Genomic DNA, 19,100 nt, shown 5'->3' with positions numbered 1-19,100 from the left:
GGGTGGCGCCTGTGGAGGAGGTTAGAGGGGGCTAGTGATAGTCCCTGCTGGCTTATGGTCGCCCGAGGAGAATGATGTAGATCATCTCAGGGGAGACCTAAAACCCGCAACTTTAACTTTTTAACTTCTGGATAACTCTCAAATCAATGCCTCATGGTAGTTTCTCATGAGGTTCTCAACTTACAAACATTCTTAGATACAAACAAAAATCCAACTGAAATCATACATTTCAGATAGTGTATTAAAAGTTCATTATAAAATACTGCAATAAAACAATATCATATACCGTATTTCCCGTGTCATAAGACGCTACAAGTGGTAAGATGCACCCTTAAATTAGCAAAGTAGTTTTTGGAAAAAAAGAAATTGAGGATTTTACAAGCTATCATATCAGCAATTCCTAATCAGCTTCTCTAGTGAGATTTTTGTCTGGTAGAGTATATTTTTATATTTTTTGTGTATTATGAAATATCTAGATCTATATTTTACATCAAGTGAGTGATTGCTTGTATGTAATTATTTGGGTGTTAGAGGGTTGCCAAACTCCCCTTAAAAAATTTTTCTTAGCGTTAAGACGCAGGGTATTTTGGGAGGTCATTTTTCGGGAAAAAAAAGTGAGTCTTATGACATGGGAAATACGGTAATTAAATGCAGTGAGCAAGACAACAATTGCAATATGAAACGCGACCATTGTTGACTTTTGCGGCTGAAAATCGTAGGCATGTGATTTGGGTGAGGCCTACCCTAGGCCAATATTTAATACAATTTGACATACAAACAGCTTCTTGAAACCTGTTAAGTATTTAAGTTGAGGACTTTCTGTGATAATTTCCTCTAGAAAACTCTTAACTCGATGCCTCACAGGAGTTTTACTAACAAAAATGGTACTCCGAAGGGAAACCTTTTTTCCTATAGTTTTAAGTGTTACTTCAAGAAAGGAGTATATACTTGCTGACTATGATTTTGATTTTTTTTCTTTTTCTGAAATTTTCATAATATAAATTAGGTTTTATACAATAATTTCCTCTAGGTAACTCTTAACTCGATGCCTCACAGGAGTTTCACTAACAAAACTGGAACTTTGAAGGCAAAGATGTTTTTTCTATAGTTTTAATTGTTACTTCAGGAAAGTAGTACATACTCGCTCTTCTATTGGACACTATTGAAGGATTTTATAGTCAATGAAATAAGCTCTACATGGATTGTCTTTCTTTAGGGCAATTCTTATTGAATACTGATTCACTTTGAGTCCTTTACTGTTAAAAAATTATACTTTTTACGAATTCATTCATCTTATCCTCAAGGTCAAAACCCTGAAGAATAAAATAATAACTATCACTATGTTATTCAAATTTATTCAAACCCAATAATCATCATGCCTCTGCTATTTAAACAATTAAACTAAAATGAAATATGCACCACTGCAAAAAAACTAAGATTCAAGAACAAAAATTGAAGCCAAAGGTTCAAACTCGTGTGCTTATTTGATTTGTTTTTTACTCTTATTTTAAGATCTAATTCTTTTTGTACCATACCTTTTTTTTTTAACAAAAGGGGCCTAGCTAGAGATTTGGGGGCTGGAGGGGTGTGTGTGCAGAATTGATAAAGAAGAGACCCTACCTTTTACCCTAGTGAATTGGTGGAAATTTTAAATGTACATTTACATATTTTCATTTTTTTTACCCTACGTTGGAGGCGCCCTTTTTGAGGCTCAGGGGCTTTTTCAATAAGATCCCCCATCTCTGCCCTCTTTAACTATGCCACCGATTGATTGTTTTGAGCTCTTGAATATAATAGAGTAGCATTGAGCATGCAGTCGGATCCTCACACAATATTCAAAATGCTGAGTGGCCTTCATAGATGGTATAGATAACGTGACAGCTTAGAAAAGTTTAATGATGCCTCTTATCAACAAGTTGCTTGATGAGTAGTTGCCTATAGTCGCTACAGAGATTCCGGGCCAAATAAGACACCTCCCTCTGATGACATCAAAGGCAATCATAACTTAAATAAAACACCATGCCATGTGTAACAATCTTAGGTATTAAAAATCCACAGTTATATATGTTGTATATTTAAAAGAAAAGCAGGAGCTTTTGCAATTTTTACAAAGTGCCTCTTCAGCTGAAATATTTAGCACCTTCAAACACATCTCCCTAAAGTGATTATGAGTTAGTATAGTTTGAAATTTGGAAGGGGATGCACTGTGGCCACTGCTAACATGGGAGACGATGTGATTGGCTATGACATCTCCATAAGGTGGGGCTTATTTTGGCCAGAATCTTTACGCCGACTATATTGGAAGAGAACGGTATTTCTCTTTGCAAAAATCTTCCTTTCCCCACTTCCCTCAATAAATGCTTACCCAATATTTTCAAAACAAAACTGATATAGCAGTGGGATTTATCATTTACCATTTCCATGTAATTTGATATTTTGATATTCAAGAGTCCAGGTAAAATTTGTGTTTGTAATCTGTAAGTAACAAGATAAAGAATGGCAAAGGTTGACCAATATCTATTTAAGCCAGGGATGTGGAAATCATCAGGGTTTGAAATCTTTTTAGCTTTTTAACATTTTGTTAATTATTATACCCCTTTTGAGACATAAATTTCCTTGTTTATTCTTGTGAACGAAATCACTTGTAATATCACCAAAGGTAACATCATTTAACTTATTTGAGCTAGTTGTGTGTTCCATTAGTCCACACACCCAATCATGTATCTAAACACTATAATAATTCGTTTCAACAAGCAGAGATTCCCTATTGATGTATAATCATGAAAGCATACATACATTTTCAAAAAGAATAAGATATTTGCCATATCTTCATCTTATGCATTCCTATATTTTTCAGACTGGAACCTGTTCTACTTACGTAATGTCTGAGAGCTTCTTTAAAACAACCCTCCAGTGTTTATTCTTTCCCAAGCATTCCCCTTGGAAAAATAAACTTGATCCTCTGTAAGTAATTCTCTGATTTCTATGAAATATTTTAGAATTGTTAACTCAGGCTTTTTTTTCTTTTTTTTTTTTTTTTTGCTTTTAGCAATTCGTATTTAAATGATGTTATGTGTCATAATTTGTCCCTGTTGCTTTGGCAGAGTCTAGAGGTCTATTTCAAGTATTTATTTAATCTTCATACTATACATATTTCGTAGTAGAAATAACTTTTAATCAACCATAGACCTACATTTGATATCAGTATTACTTAGACTATGTTGCTTCAGCAGAGTCCACAGCTCTCTTTCAGGCATTTATTTAATCTTAATACCAGTGATTCGAGCCTTCTGGAAGCGTTGTAAGTGTTATAGAGGCTGTCTAAACAAAGATCTGGCAGTGGTTTTAGCCTTCTGAAAAAGTTTTAAATGTTATAGAGGCAGTGCACAAGTGCAAGTGGTGGTGTAGCCAGTGATTTTAGCCTTCTGGAAACGTTGTAAACGTTGCAGAGGCCTTGACATCCTGCCCTCTTGCAAGGGCCTGTGCTGGCCACGCAATTTTAAGCTTTAGTCATAGTTGACACTCTTATGCCTTTCATACTAAATAGTTTTAATAAATTATTTTTTCAGAAGCTTTATGACTCATAATATTACTTCTAGTGCCAGCTAGTTGTCTGAAGTGAGACTTATTCTAAAAGTTGCAGTAAAATGTAACATAATTTGTGCTATTGCATCGTCAAATTGCGAACAGCATCCTTGGTTCAGTGCCACTCTACAATATTTCCCTGTTCTCTCAATCTAAGCAATTCTTTACCAATTATTTCCCAGAAATATTAACCAACCAACCCAATGATACTTTAAAGTACTTCCTTGTTCTCTCAATCTTAGAAATTCTTGAACAATTGTTTCCCAATATTCTAAATCAATCAACCCAGTGACACTACAGTATTTCCCTGTTCTTTCAGTCTTATCAATTCTTTAAAAAATTGTTTCCCTATAATTTAAACCAACCAACCCAGTGACATTTTACAATACTTCCCTGTTCTTTCAGTCTTAGCAATCCTTAACCAATGGTTTCCCAATAATCTAAACCAACCAACCCAGGGACATTTTACAATACTTCTCTGTTCTCTCAATCTTAGCAATTCTTAACCAATGGTTTCCCAATAACCTAAACCAACCAACCCAGGGACAATTTACAATACTTCCCTGTTCTCTCAATCTTACCAATTCTCAACCAATTGTTTCCCAGTAATCTAAACCAATCAACCCAGTGACACTACAGTATTTCCCTGTTCTCTCAATCTTAGCAATTCTCAACCAACTGTTTCCTAATAAACCAACTAACCCAATCAGGTTATAACCTCTTATCATGTCATAGCCTTTCATTACCTTCCGGGCAGGATCATTCGCCTACGAGAGTCTGGCATCCTGAACCACATTTACAAGAAGGGCGTTAACAATGCCACCGAGTGCCTCAAACCCATCAGCTCCCAGGGGAACACTAACTTGCGGCCAATGGATTTGGGCGATTTCTACGGAGTTTTTCTTATTTACTTGGGAGGTAAAAATTTAATGTTATGACTGATAAAAGCTTCTCAGGATCGTTATTGGGAGGAAACGTTAATTTTGAATAACAGAGTAATCTTTTTTGGAATTGAAGGTCATGAGATAAAAATTTAATATATAATATAATAAATGTTTAATAAGTTCTTTTACAGGGCATCAGTTTTGACATGAATTTGGCAGTAATATTCTGGTAGTAAATTCTAGTAGCTCCTCCTTGCTAAAGGAAAGACTTGAAGCTTTCAGGTATAAAGGATTAAGAGAATAGGTTAGATTTAGATTCCTGTGAAAACCGATTCCCATAGTGGCATTATGCTCTCACTTTAACCAATCATGATGAGCTATGAAAGTTTTATAATACTGTTTATCTGGAAGCAGTATAGGTTGTCACCATGCTCGATTATCTTGTCTCATGATAAAGTAATGGTTATACTGCCAGTAAATTTGGATCCATATATTGAGGACTCACACTGAAATAAAGAATGAAGAGGGCTTAGGAATGACCTGTTAGGGGGAGAAGGTTGAGAGGGAGGTAGATATTTAAATGGTGAGATAAGGTGAGAGATTTAGGAGAGAAGAGGTTTGATGGAAGAGGATGCTTTTGATAGAAGGCATTAAAGAAGCTGCATCAGGCATCTGGCTCCTTTATGTAGGGATAACGGAGGGAAAGAAGAAGAGTTTCTTCTCTATATGTGCTGTTTCTAGTAGCACAATCTTCTGCCCAAGTCCCTCCTTTGAACAAGCTCGTCGACTTACCTTACCATGAGAATGTCGATTTGAGGGAGAACTAAGCCAAATTGTGTGAGACGATAAGGAAGTTTGAGAAATTGTGGCTACATGATTATCTGTCTTCTCTTAGAGAAAGACACAGGAACGTCGAGTTGTAAAACATCTTTCCCTAGTTTGCGCTCCTCCATAGATGTATGGGCGTGACACTACATATGATCATATTTGTCACACACCACCAACCAGCTAATTACAGTTAAATGAAGCATTTCTGTCATTACATTAGGATACTGTACTACCCTAGTAATTGAGTTTGCTAGTTCTCTGCTTGAGGTTGATGTATTACTTTTGTTATTATCATTATTATCATCATCCTAAGACTTATGATAGAAGCATAAATGTGAAAGGCAAAAGAACATGCTAGAAATATGAATGAATGGTGAATGACTGTGATGCAGCTTCGATAGGCCCAGCTGCTTCCTCCTGTCGCCTTTGTGACCGCTGAGGTAGCAGCAGTAAGGGATTCAACACATGAATCTTCATTTGTGATGGATAACGGGGGAGGGTGGGCTATGGCACCCTAGTAGTACCACCAACAAAATTCAGCTGAATTCCTCATCAGGCTGGGAGGAGCAAACAGAAGAAAAATCCCCTTTTTTTATGATGGCTACCCCCATAATTGAAGGATGTGCTGTGGTATATATATATATATATATATATATATATATATATATATATATATATATATATATATATATATATATATACAGTAGTCTCATCATCATTATTACAACTGTTACAAGATCTGATGTTGAAAACGTTGTTGCAAAATAGTTTATTTTTAGTCTGGGTATAAGGCACTAACCCTTCCACTTCTAAGGAGAGTTATCTTCTCAGGTATGATGGCCGTGGTTGGCTCTTTCATCGCAGAAGTTATTCTCGGTCGTAAAAGGGACAAGAGAACCTCCCAAACATCTGACACTTACGTTGACATTTGAGATATCTATTCCCAAATCGGATATATGAGGGGACTTGAAGGTAGGTTTGAAACGTATGTAATCAAGTGCTGTCTGTGACCCGATTTCCATAACAATGCCTCTATAGGATTTAAAGCAAAACGTACAAGAGTGTCGCTTTGTTGAAGCAATCTCCAACTGCGTCATGTTTGAATATCTGTCGCCAATATGAATTGATAAAAATGAAATAATAGTTTTATTGTTTCTTAGGAAGTTATGTATAATCAAGTTATTCTGTTGCTATCTTGAATACTTCTCCATGTGCATATGACAATAAAGTCAGTTAAGTATATTTCGTTTATTTTCCAAACTTTCAAGCTTAGCACTTCTTTATCTTATTTTGTGTATCCTAACTCCTGCAAGCATCCTTCCTTTGAGAGGTAGATCCCTAGCTTCCATTGTTGTTAGAACTATTCATATTTTTTTTTAGGTGGAGGACCACTAAGTTAGAAACATAACAGATAAGAAGTGCTTAAACGCAAGTGAATTTTATCAGAGTTTGAACATTATAATTCGTCATTCGTGGCTGACTCTTATTACCTCCACCGACGAAGTTGGAAGGAGGTTATGTTTTCTGCCCTATTTGTGTTTGTGTCTGTGCTTGTTTGTGAACTGCTTCCTGACCACAATTTCAATAGTAGAGTAATGAAACTTGCAGGGATTAACTGTTATGTAAAAAAATGGAAATGATTAAATTTTGGAAGGTCAAGGTCAAAGGTCAAGGTCACGGTCAAGTAAAATGTCCAATTCACGTAATCAGCCATAAGTTTGGACATCGTTGTAACAGAGACTTCAAACTTGGTTCATATTTGAGTGTATGAAAGTCCACCCCAAGGTCAAGGTCAAGGTCGAGAAATAAGCTGCCGCAGCGGAGGTCTGCGCTCTACGGCGTGCCCCTCCAGTTTTACAATATATTGTCATCTGGTTTGATTTTTTGGAAATGTTATGACGCCACTAATTTCTGGATATGGGTGAATAAATTAGTCTTCACATGAATGATTGATTGATCGATTGATTGATTGATTGATCGATCGATTGATTGATTGATTAATTGATTGATTGATTGATTGATTGATTGATAATTTACACAAAGGCTACAATATTTTCTTTAAATCTCCTAATTTTTCCAAATATTTTTTTTTTTTACTTTCCTTGGACACTTTAAGATTCCAACAGTAATTTAGCATGTGTCTGTCATACATGTGATTTATCAATTGACTGGCACATGAATGATGGCATGATTGATCGCAAGATTAATAACAAGATTATTAAATAACTTGGTCAGAACCTTATAATTTGCATCATGTTAAGTTTAAATGAATGTTTAAGTCCACTAGAAAGACCAAACACACGATTGATGGTATGATTAATCAAATGACACATGATTGAAGGCATGATTGATCGCCAGATAGATGAACAACAATGCTAAAGCTGAAAATAAGTACGGTACAGTTAACCCTTATGACATACATCATAAAGACTCAAACAAGAAAATAATATTGGTAATAATGATAAAATTAATCAATGATATTAATCCAAACATGAAAACAACCAAGAGTAATAATAATGATAATAAAACAGCATGCAAAAGAAGAGAGGTCACACTTTACGTTCAGCCGCGAAGTGAAGAATTGGTAGAAGTTTACAACGACGCCTATCAACTGGTACTCCGGAGTGCCAGTGGGAGAGGGCTTCTTCTTCTTGGCAATATACTCCTCCCTCTCTATCCCTACTGATACCATGCATTGCTGCAAACACTTTCCTACAAACTTTGTAGGCTACAACACAATGCATCACACTGAACAGTGTTCACTAAGCGTTGGCTTTTCTCCTTCTTTGTATACATTCTTTTAAAAGACTCCACACTAATGCAGCCACAAATATATGCATTTTTCTTGTTAAGATCACCAAGGGCCCAATATGCATCAAGAATATCTTTCACTTTTTCCATAGTGACCCTCTCAAAGGAGACCTCTTTACAATAGGGCCCAAGTTTCATTAAACCCTATATTCCAATTTTGAAAGCAAACTTTACATAATTCAGCCATGAATTTGTATTTTTGTTTTTCTTATTAAGATCACCAAGGGCCCAATATGCATCCAGAATATCTTTCATTTTTTTTCCATAGTGACGCTCTCAAAGGAGACCTCTTTACAATAGGGCATAAGGTTTAATTAAACCCTACATTCTAATTTTGAAAGCATTCTTTACATAATTCAACCATGAATTTGTATTTTTTTTTTTTTTTTGGTGGGGGGCTACATTCATACCCCAACCCTCAACATTAAGCTTAACTGATCTACCAATTTTTTTTAATAACTTTCTGGAGTCGGTTTGAGGTCTCATTAGCCCGAACACTTACGATTACTATTATATTATTATCATTATAGCAAGTTACAAACCCAGTTGAAAAAACAGAATGCTGTAATCCCAAGAGCTTCAACAGGGAAAATAGCCTAGTATGGAAAGGATAAACGGAAACAGATCGAATGGTGTACCTGAGTGTACCCTCAGGCAAAAGAACTCCAGCCCAAGACAGTGGGAAACCATGGCACAGAGGCTATAGCACTACGCAAGACTTGAGAATATGTAAAGAATAGGCCAGACAATTCGGTGTATGTGTAGGCAAAGGAAAAGTGAGCTGTAACCAAAGAGGAATACAATGTAATACTATCTGGCCAGTCAAAGAACCCAATAACAAACTAGCAGAAGTATCTCAACGGGTGGCTGGTGCCTTGGCCAACCTGCTACCAACTTGATCTGTCAATTTCGATGCTCTTGTTCACACTTGATGATGTTATCACTAGCCTCAAAACTTTCACAAGGCAACTTGTAATCTGGATCGATGTCACTATCATCAATATCGGACAGGGAATTGTAACCTGAAGAATATGCAAACTACATATTGTGTGTTGTCTCTTGGCACTTGCACCATGCGCTGTTTTTACGATAGAAAACACCAGTGTTTACGCTTCTGCCACTCGATGAGGTGTGTTGAGGATCATCAGGACATTCACTATCACTGCTTGACATTGTCTCGACAATTAACAATTCCTAAAATATCCAATAAACTAAAAAAAACACACAGGACGTTTGGAAGAAGTTTAAACTTGACACGCAACTCGCTCATGTAAACAAAAGACTCTAACAATGTTGCCAACCGATTCGTTCACCAGCATTAAAACTTTCGTTAATATATCGTTTTCAGAATGTTTTTTAATTTTTTTTTTGGTTAAAATATATTATATTATTAATTTAAAAAAATAATTTGATCATTACAAATCACTAGATATAAAAATCAATAATATGAAATATTTACGCTTACGGTAACGTTTGGCATCTTGCTTCACCTATCAGCTGATGGCCGACGAGAGATAGACGAGTGGTTGCTGCAGTTAAAAATCAAATGCATATTCAATACGATTTTCGAACATCTTCCATTTCTCGTATATTGCACACATTCGAAACAGGAAAAATAGTGCTATCCAGATGTACAGTAGCTTTCATGCAGGTTTTTTTTTTCTTTGAATTGTTCAAGAAATATACAATTTCTTTTCATCATCTTCACATAGATACTGTTGTTATTCTTCAAATATCAAAATATTATTCAAAATTTCCAGTCTTAGTCGAAGACTAGATGGGAAGCACATTTAATGGCCACAAGTGCAATGCTTGATAATTATAATGGAATAATTCCTGCATTGCATATGCTGCATATTGATACGACAGAGGAAAGCGAAATAATACATCAAGCCATAGATATTTTGAGTAAAATAGAGGAGTAAGATTTCATGGTAATGTTATATTTTGTGGAGTTATTTGCTGGACGAATCTCACTAGACTAGCCAATCACTACAAGACCACAAAGTTAGTCTAGATGGATGTAGGAAATTGTATGATTCACTTTTGGATTTTGATGAAGAGGCAAAGGAAAAATTGCCTAATGTTGATTAGGCCTAAAATAATAATAATTCATAATAATTCATAATAATAATGATAATGATAATAATAATAATAATAATAATAATAATAATAATAATCTGGCATAGAGGGCATCAGTGTATAATGATGTTGCAAAAACGTTTTTATTCTTAACAAAATTAGATGCTACAGGAGAAGAGCTCCGCGAAGGAGTTGGTGTTCTATGCCAAACATATCCTGAAGAAGTGAACATATCCTTATTGGAGAACTTCATCAATATGTTAGACCTAGTCAAAGCCATGATTCACAGGAACATCATAGTCTGACATCTCGGGATCTTTATCGAGTGATATTTAGCGGTTATGTCCAATCAACATTCCTTAGTGCAAACACGGAAGCTATTCTTCTTCTTCTTATTATTATTATTATTATTATTGTTATTATTATTATTATTATTAAATCCTAAGCTACAACCCTAGTTGGAAAAGCAGGATGCTATAAGCCCAGGGGCCCCAACAGTGAAAATAGCCCAGTGAGGAAAGGAAACAAGGAAAAATAAAATATTTTAACAGCAACAACGCTAAAACATACATCTCCCATATAAACTATAAAAACTTTAACCAAACAAGAGCAGGAGAAATCAGATAGAATAGTGTGCCCCAGTGTACCCTCAACCAAGGGAACTCTAACCCAAGACAGTGGAAGACCATGGTACAGAGGCTATGACAATACCCAAGACTAGAGAACAATGGTTTGATTTTGGAGTGTCCTCCTAAAAGAGCTACTTACCATAGCTAAAGAGTCTCTTCTACCCTTACCAAGAGGAGAGTAGCCACTGAACAATTACAGTGCAGTAATTAACCCCTTGGGAGAAGAAGAATTGTTTGGTAATCTCAGTGTTGTCAGGTGTATGAGGACAGAGGAGAATCTGTAAAGAATAGGCCAGATTATTCGGTGTCTGTGTAGGCAAAGGAAAAGAACCTTAACTAGAGAGAAGGATCCGATGTAGTACTGTCTGGCCAGTCAAAGGACCCCATAACTCTCTAGCGGTGGTATCTCAACGGGCGGCTGGTACCCTGGCCAACCTACTACCTTGCAAATTAGTTTGGTGTTTGTAAATTACTCTGGATAAATATCTCTTTCTACGCTGAAAAGGATAAAGGATGCACTCAAAACAACAATGTCTCGGGATAAACCATGTTCGCGCTCTCTTTCATGTGTATAGAAAGTAGCAAAATACGCAGTTTATCATTTGATGATATAGGTAATAGGTTGGTCAGGGCACCAGCCACCCGTTGACTTACTACCGCTAGAGAATTATGGGGTCTTTTGGCTAGCCAGACACTACTATTTTAAATCCTTCTCTCTGGTTACGGTTCATTTTCCCTTTGCCAACACACACAGCGAATAGTGTGGCCTATTCTTCACACATTCTCCTCTGTCCTCTTACACCTGACAACACTGAGATAACCAAAAAATTCTTCTCCACCAAAGGGGCTATCTACTGCACTGTAATTGTTCAGTGGTTACTTTCCTCTTGATAAGGGTTGAAGAGACTCTTTAGCTATGGTAAACAGCTCTTCTAGGAGAAGGACACTCCTAAATCAAACCATTGTTTTTTAGTCTTGGATAGTGCCATAGCCTCTGTAACATTGCCTTCGACTGTATTGGGTTAGAGTTCTCTTGCTTGAGGGTACACTCGGGCACGCTGTTCTGTCTTGCTTCTCTTCCTCTTGTGGCGATGAAGTTTTTATAGTTTATATAGAAGATATTTATTTTAACATTGTTACTCTTCTTAAATTTTTATTTTTCCTTGTTTTCTTTCCTCACTGGGTTATTTTCCTTGTTGGAGCCCCTGGGCTTATAGCATCCTGCTTTTCCAACTAGAGTTGTAGCTTAGCAATTAATAATAATAATAATAATAATAATAATAATAATAATAATAATAATAATAATAATAATCAGTGACTTTCAACTGGCAATGACCAAAAAAAGATATTTTAGTTTAGAACCTTTTTGTGCTCTGTTTGTATACATATTGTAAATTAAACCGTGATAAAATTTTACTATACAATGGGTATTGTGTAGATGCATTAACATAATTGTTCCTTATGGTAAAGGTTAGATTCTAAAAGAGCCTTTTTTTTCACCGAAGTATTTGGATTAATAAATTTGTTATGAAGACAAAATTATTTTGAGTTAAGGATTAATAATTATTTCATTATAAACATACTTCTTGATTTTTTTTTTTCAATTTAACAATTACTTTGATAGAATACATGTTTTATCAAGTGCAAATGGCTTCTGATATCTCCCTCTTCCCTGCACTGACAATAAACCAACCTGGTTTAAATATGCTATCTCATGTTTTATCTTATTTGAATTTTTATGGCGTTCTTGCTCGCAAGTCCCGGTATATAAGCTCGATGTCTGTTTAATATAGTTGAATTCACCTAAATGCCCCCTCGCACAGTGTACACATAGTTGAAGAGGTAAACCAGATAAGATTATAAAAAGTAAACTTGTAATCAAGATTTCAAATGTTTAACTTTATCGTACATTTTTTTACCTCTCCCAAAGTTGGAAGGAGGTTATGTTTTAACACCTGTGTGTGCGAGTGAGTTTGTTTGTGAACAACTTCCTGGCCACAATTTCAATCGTAGTGTAATGAAACGTGCAGGGATGAATTCTTATGTAAAAATATGGAAATTATTAAATTTTGGAAGGTCAAGTTCAAAGGTCAAGGTGACGGTCAAGCAAAATGTCCAATTTATGTAATCCGCCATAAATTTGAACATCGTTGTCACAGAGACTTCAAGATTGGGTCATATTTGAGTGTATGAAAGTCCACGTCAATTAATACATGGTAAGGTCAAGGTCAAGGTTAAGCAAAATGTTGAGAAATAAGCTGCCGCGGGGGAGGTCTGCGCTCTACTGAGTGGCCCTCTATTTCTACATATTTTAGCTATATCTGTGCTATGGGATTCAGGATTCTTACTCAGGAGATGGGATCGTTGAGTAGTATCCTCTGCATAAGCAAATTGCATATCACCAGTAGTATACAACATGAGAAGTAAGGGAGAAAAATTCTGCCATGCGGGAAACCTGAGATTATATTCTGTCGTCACTGTATTGCATACCAACAATTCTATGCTATCTGTTGGTTAGAAATTCTATATCATTATTGATATTATTATGAATTGCTAAGCTACACCCCTAGTTGGAAAAGCGGGATGCTATAAGCCCAGGGGCTCAAACGTGGAAAATAGCACAGTGAGGAAAGGAAACGAGGAAAAACAGAATATTTTAAGAACAGTAACAACATTAAAATAAATATATCCTATATAAACTATGAAATCTTAGAAAAGCAAGAGGAAGAGAAATAAGATATAATATTGTGCCCGAGTGTACCCTCAAGCAAGAGAACTCTAGCCCAAGACAGTGGAAGACCATGGTACAGAGGCTATGGCACTAACCAAGACTAGAGAACAATGGTTTTATTTAGGACTGTCCTTCTCCCAGAAGAGGTGCTTACCATTGCTAAAGAGTCTCTTCTATCCTTAACAAGAGGAAAGTAGCCACTGAACAATTACAGTTGATGTTAATGAATGGTCCACCATTTTGAGTGTCTCTAAGTTTGATGATAAGGACCTCACTGAGACACATTAAAAAGACGCACTTAAAGTTTGGTTTCAGTTCCAGCTTCATCAGAATAGATACTCACCAGAACGTCAACCGGGTAAGCACAATTCCCCACTGTCATGCCCAACCACAGCAGTGGCCTTTTCAGTAAACACCTTAAACTCACGGTCCCGGGCTGGGATCGATCTGCTGCCATGCGAATGCTAGCCGAACATTGTTACCACTGTACTAGCCAGGTCGAGACAATTTTTCAAAAATTCATAACCAGAATCTAAGGATTTCTAAATGACGTTAGAAATAAAGGAAGAGCATCATAATTGCTCAAGACCTTTTTGAAATAAAACTTCAAATTATGTAAAATGTCATTACTCCCAGCATAATTATTTAGACATTTGAGAGGGAAATTAAAAGGGCTAAAGATGCCACAATAATATGAAGAGGATTTCAGAAACAAAGTTTAATGAAATTTCCCAAGTAGGCTACCCAAGAATCGAAGGCCATTTTTTGGGCCAATACCTTACCTCCATAATGTACCTCAATAAACACCATAGTTAAATGAGTTTTTTTCTTCCATCTCAATGAACGAAAAGCTAAGCTATGCAAAATAGTTTCAAGAAAACAGGAGCGAGGAAGACAAAGTTTTCTGTTAACCTGCTTGCTGTCAAACAAATCCACCAAAAGAATTGTATTTTCCTTTGGACAGTAACCAAAAAGTGCAGGTTTGCTCCTGAGTTGTGTCAAAAATGGTTACTTTTATAGATTAATTGTATTAACCCTTTTACCCCCAAGCTATTTGGAACTTTCCAATCCTTAACTGCAAGGCATTTTTTTTAAGCACATTTTGCAATATATATTTTTTAAAAATTGCTTTAACAGCCTTAATTTTCATCATAGAGAGGTCAGGTTGGTCTCATTCTTTAGGAAAATGCCTGATGTTCCTCATAAAGTTATAAAAAATATGCAAAAAAAAATGTAAATCGCAGTTTTTTGCAAGGACGTACCTGTACGTCCATGGGGGGTAAAGGGATGAGTTTTGTGAAACGTACCAGTACATCCACCTTAATTCTTGGCTAAGCCAATTCTCTTAGTTTTGACTCATATTCATTTCAGTTCACGAATTCTTTTATGGGCAAATAATTAAGCCATTACTTTTCAACATCTCAGCCTGTGTGTGCACTTCTAACTCTCCTCTCATAGATGTCATTTTTGGAGGCAATAAAACATTCTCTGTTTTAGATACAGTGGCCACTTTCCTCTTGGTAAGGGTAGAAGAGACTCTTTACCTAGGGAAAGCAGCTCTTCTAGGAGAAGGACACTCCAAAATCAAACTATTGTCCTCTTGTCTTGGGTAGTGCCATAGCCTCTGTACCATGGTCTTCCACTGCCATGGGCTAGAGTTCTCTTGCTTAAGGGTACGCTCGGGCAAACTATTCTTTCTTATTTCTCTTCTCTTACTCTTGTTTTTTTTTTATAGTTTTTACAGGAAACATTTATTTTAACTTTGTTCCTTTTTTCCTTCCCTCACTGGGCTATTTTCCCTGTTGGGGTCACTGGGCTTATAGCATCCTGCTTTTCCAACTAAGGTTGTAGCTTAGCAAGTAATAATAATAATAGGATTATTTTCTTATTCCCATTCACATTACACATGCCATCGACGTATCTTGGAGACCATCAAGACTTAGGCAAATATGACCCAGGTAATTTTTCGAATCCAACCATGCTTTTCATAGACTTTTTTCTCAAAATAAATTAAAGTTATTAGCACTGCCCCCGTTTTAACGATTTCTAGTGGCTTCAGCTGAATATACATACACACACACACACACACACACACACACACACATATATATATATATATATATATATATATATATATATATATATATATGTATATATATATATATATATATATATATATATATATATATATATATACACACACATATATATATACATATATATATATATATATATATATATATATATATATATATATATATATTTATATCTTCTGCCCCACAGTTAATGCTACATATGGGGTCGGTTGCCTGATGCGCTCTCTCCAATGCCTTCTATCAAAGGCATCCTCTTCCACCAAACCTCTTCTCTCCATATCATCCTTCACATTATCTTTCTTATTTCTCACCGTTATCCCTACACTAAGGGGTCGGTTTCCCTATGCGCCCTCTCCAATACCCTCTATCAAAGGCATCCTCTTCCGCCAAACCTCTTATCTCCATATCCTCCTTCACCTTAACTTTCTTCTTTCCCACCGTTATCCCTACATTAAGGAGTCGGTTGCTTGATGCCCCCTCTCTAATGCCCTCTATCAAAGGCATCCTGATCCACCAAATCTACTTTCTCCATATCATCTTTCACCTTATCTCCCCATCCAATTCTCTTTTTATCGACCATTCATTTCTAAAGAATTTATTTAACCTTTCCTCATATCATCAAGTTCCAAAAATTATTATTACACTTTTAATATTTTTTTTTTTCAAATTACTTCGCGTATCACTTTGTTATGTTTTAGTCTAGAGAATTTTTTTTTTTTTTATCAAAGATCAAAGAACTCTATGTTCTTGTGAACTTTCCCCTTAAGATTTCTAGCACTGTTGTGCACTTACACACGACCAAATACACTTGAAAATTGGAAATGGGCTACACAAGGCACTAGAAGTGTTGGAAGACCCAGCCCTATATGGCTGAAGACTGTGAAGCGTGAAGTAGGTGATGCTGAATGAAGAAGTATTGATTTAAAAGCGGCATCCGTTTAAAAAAAAAGAGATTAGTTCACCAAACTTTCAACTGGGTTCCACTAGGCACTAGAAGAGTTGGAAGACCCAGTCCTACATGGCTGAGGACTATGAAGCGTGAAGTATTGATTTAAAAGCTCAAGATAGAGACGACTGGCGATAAATATTAGACTATTGAATGGAATGATGATGTGGGATGCATACATACATATACCAAAGGCACTTCCCCCAATTTTGGGGGGTAGCCGACATCAACAAGAAACAAAAACAAAAAAGGGGACCTCTACTCTCTACGTTCCTCCAGCCTAACCAGGGACTCAGCCGAGTTCAGCTGGTACTGCTAGGGTGCCACAGCCCAACCTCCCACATTTCCACCACAGATGAAGCTTCATACTGCTGAGTCCCCTACTGCTGCTACCTCCGCGGTCATCTAAGGCACCGGAGGAAGCAGCAGGGCCTACCGGAACTGCGTCACAATCGCTCGCCATTCATTCCTATTTCTAGCACGCTCTCTTACCTCTCTCACATCTATCCTCCTATTACCCAGAGCTTTCTTCACACCATCCATCCACCCAAACCTTGGCCTTCCTCTTGTACTTCTCCCATCAACTCTTGCATTCATCACCTTCTTTAGCAGACAGCCATTTTCCATTCTCTCAACATGGCCAAACCACCTCAACACATTCATATCCACTCTAGCCGCTAACTCATTTCTTACACCCGTTCTCACCCTCACCACTTCGTTCCTAACCCTATCAACTCGAGATACACCAGCCATACTCCTCAGACACTTCATCTCAAACACATTCAATTTCTGTCTCTCCATCACTTTCATTCCCCACAACTCCGATCCATACATCACAGTTGGTACAATCACTTTCTCATATAGAACTCTCTTTACATTCATGCCCAACCCTCTATTTTTTACTACTCCCTTAACTGCCCCCAACACTTTGCAACCTTCATTCACTCTCTGACGTACATCTGCTTCCACTCCACCATTTGCTGCAACAACAGACCCCAAGTACTTAAACTGATCCACCTCCTCAAGTAACTCTCCATTCAACATGACATTCAACCTTGCACCACCTTCCCTTCTCGTACATCTCATAACCTTACTCTTACCCACATCAACTCTCAACTTCCTTCTCTCACACACCCTTCCAAATTCTGTCACTAGTCGGCCAAGCTTCTCTTCTGTGTCTGCTACCAGTACAGTATCATCCGCAAACAACAACTGATTTACCTCCCATTCATGATCATTCTCGCCTGGGATACATATTCTGTTATATATACAGTAAGTATGAAAAGAATAAACAGTTTATTATGATCTTTTTATTGTGGACATGTTTAACCTGTTTCCTAAATAAACTATAAATTGTAGCAGAGACATCATTATTCATACATGATTTTCGCTAAACCTCGTAAATTGATCATCTGAAAGAAGTATTGTTTCTTACTTAACTATCTGAAAAAAGTATTGATTCTTACTTAACTATCTGGAAAAAGTATTGATTCTTACTTAACCGTCTGAAAGAAGTATTGCTTCTTACTTAACCGTCTGAAAGAAGTATTGCTTCTTACTTAACCGTCTGAAAGAAGTATGGCTTCTTACTTAACCGTCTGAAAGAAGTATCGCTTCTTACTTAACCGTCTGAAAGAAGTATTGCTTCTTACTTAACCGTCTGAAAGAAGTATCGCTTCTTAGTTAACCGTCTGAAAGAGGTATTGCTTCTTACTTAACCGTCTGAAAGAAGTATTGCTTCTTACTTAACCGTCTGGAAGAAGTATTGCTTCTTAGTTAACCATCTGAAAGAAGTATTTCTTCTTAATCAACCATCTGAAAGAAGTATTGCTTCTTAATTAACCGTCTGAAAGAAGTATCGCTTCTTAGTTAACCGTCTGAAAGAGGTATTGCTTCTTACTTAACCGTCTGAAAGAAGTATTGCTTCTTACTTAACCGTCTGGAAGAAGTATTGCTTCTTAGTTAACCGCCTGAAAGAAGTATTGCTTCTTAATCAACCATCTGAAAGAAGTATTGCTTCTTAATTAACCGTCTGAAAGAAGTATTGCTTCTTAATCAACAGTCTGAAAGAAGTATTGCGTCTTAGTTAACTGTCTGAAAGAAGTATTGCTTCTTAATTAACCGTCTGAAAGAAGTATTGCTTCTTAATCAACAGTCTGAAAGAAGTATTGCGTCTTAGTTAACCGTCTGAAAGAAGTATTGCTTCTTAGTTAACTGTCTGAAAGAAGTATTGCATCTTAGTTAACCATCTGAAAAAAAGTATTGATTCTTACTTAACCATCTGTTGTCGAAGAACTTTCAATAAAATGCAGAACTGGGTAGTAACCAAAACAGAAAACTTTTCTATGTGGCTTATGTCTGACTCATTTATATAAACTTCCTTTGCAGAATTGGCTTTAAAACTATTATCAAGTATCCTTTTTTTATATTAATACAACTCCTTTTTTTTATATCAATACAACTACAGAAAACATGTTCTGGTACCATCTTTCATCTTTATCGCGTGTC

The 19,100-nt window shown here is 36.4% G+C and overlaps 1 protein-coding gene across 1 annotated transcript in view; it reads left to right on the top strand.

Moving 5' to 3' along the window:
- LOC137649882 (glutamate receptor 2-like) overlaps positions 1-19,100 on the top strand; it is a 48,039-nt gene that overhangs the window by 28,523 nt on the left and 416 nt on the right. Inside the window, exons 8-9 of the mRNA XM_068382822.1 lie at positions 2,858-2,964; positions 4,343-4,503. Of these exons, the coding sequence (XP_068238923.1) occupies positions 2,858-2,964; positions 4,343-4,503 (268 nt within the window). The remainder of the gene's footprint in view (positions 1-2,857; positions 2,965-4,342; positions 4,504-19,100) is intronic.

This window comes from Palaemon carinicauda, chromosome 11 (genome assembly GCF_036898095.1).
Source record: "Palaemon carinicauda isolate YSFRI2023 chromosome 11, ASM3689809v2, whole genome shotgun sequence".
Taxonomy (NCBI): domain Eukaryota; kingdom Metazoa; phylum Arthropoda; class Malacostraca; order Decapoda; family Palaemonidae; genus Palaemon; species Palaemon carinicauda.
This window is presented reverse-complemented; position numbering and strand designations above follow the sequence as displayed.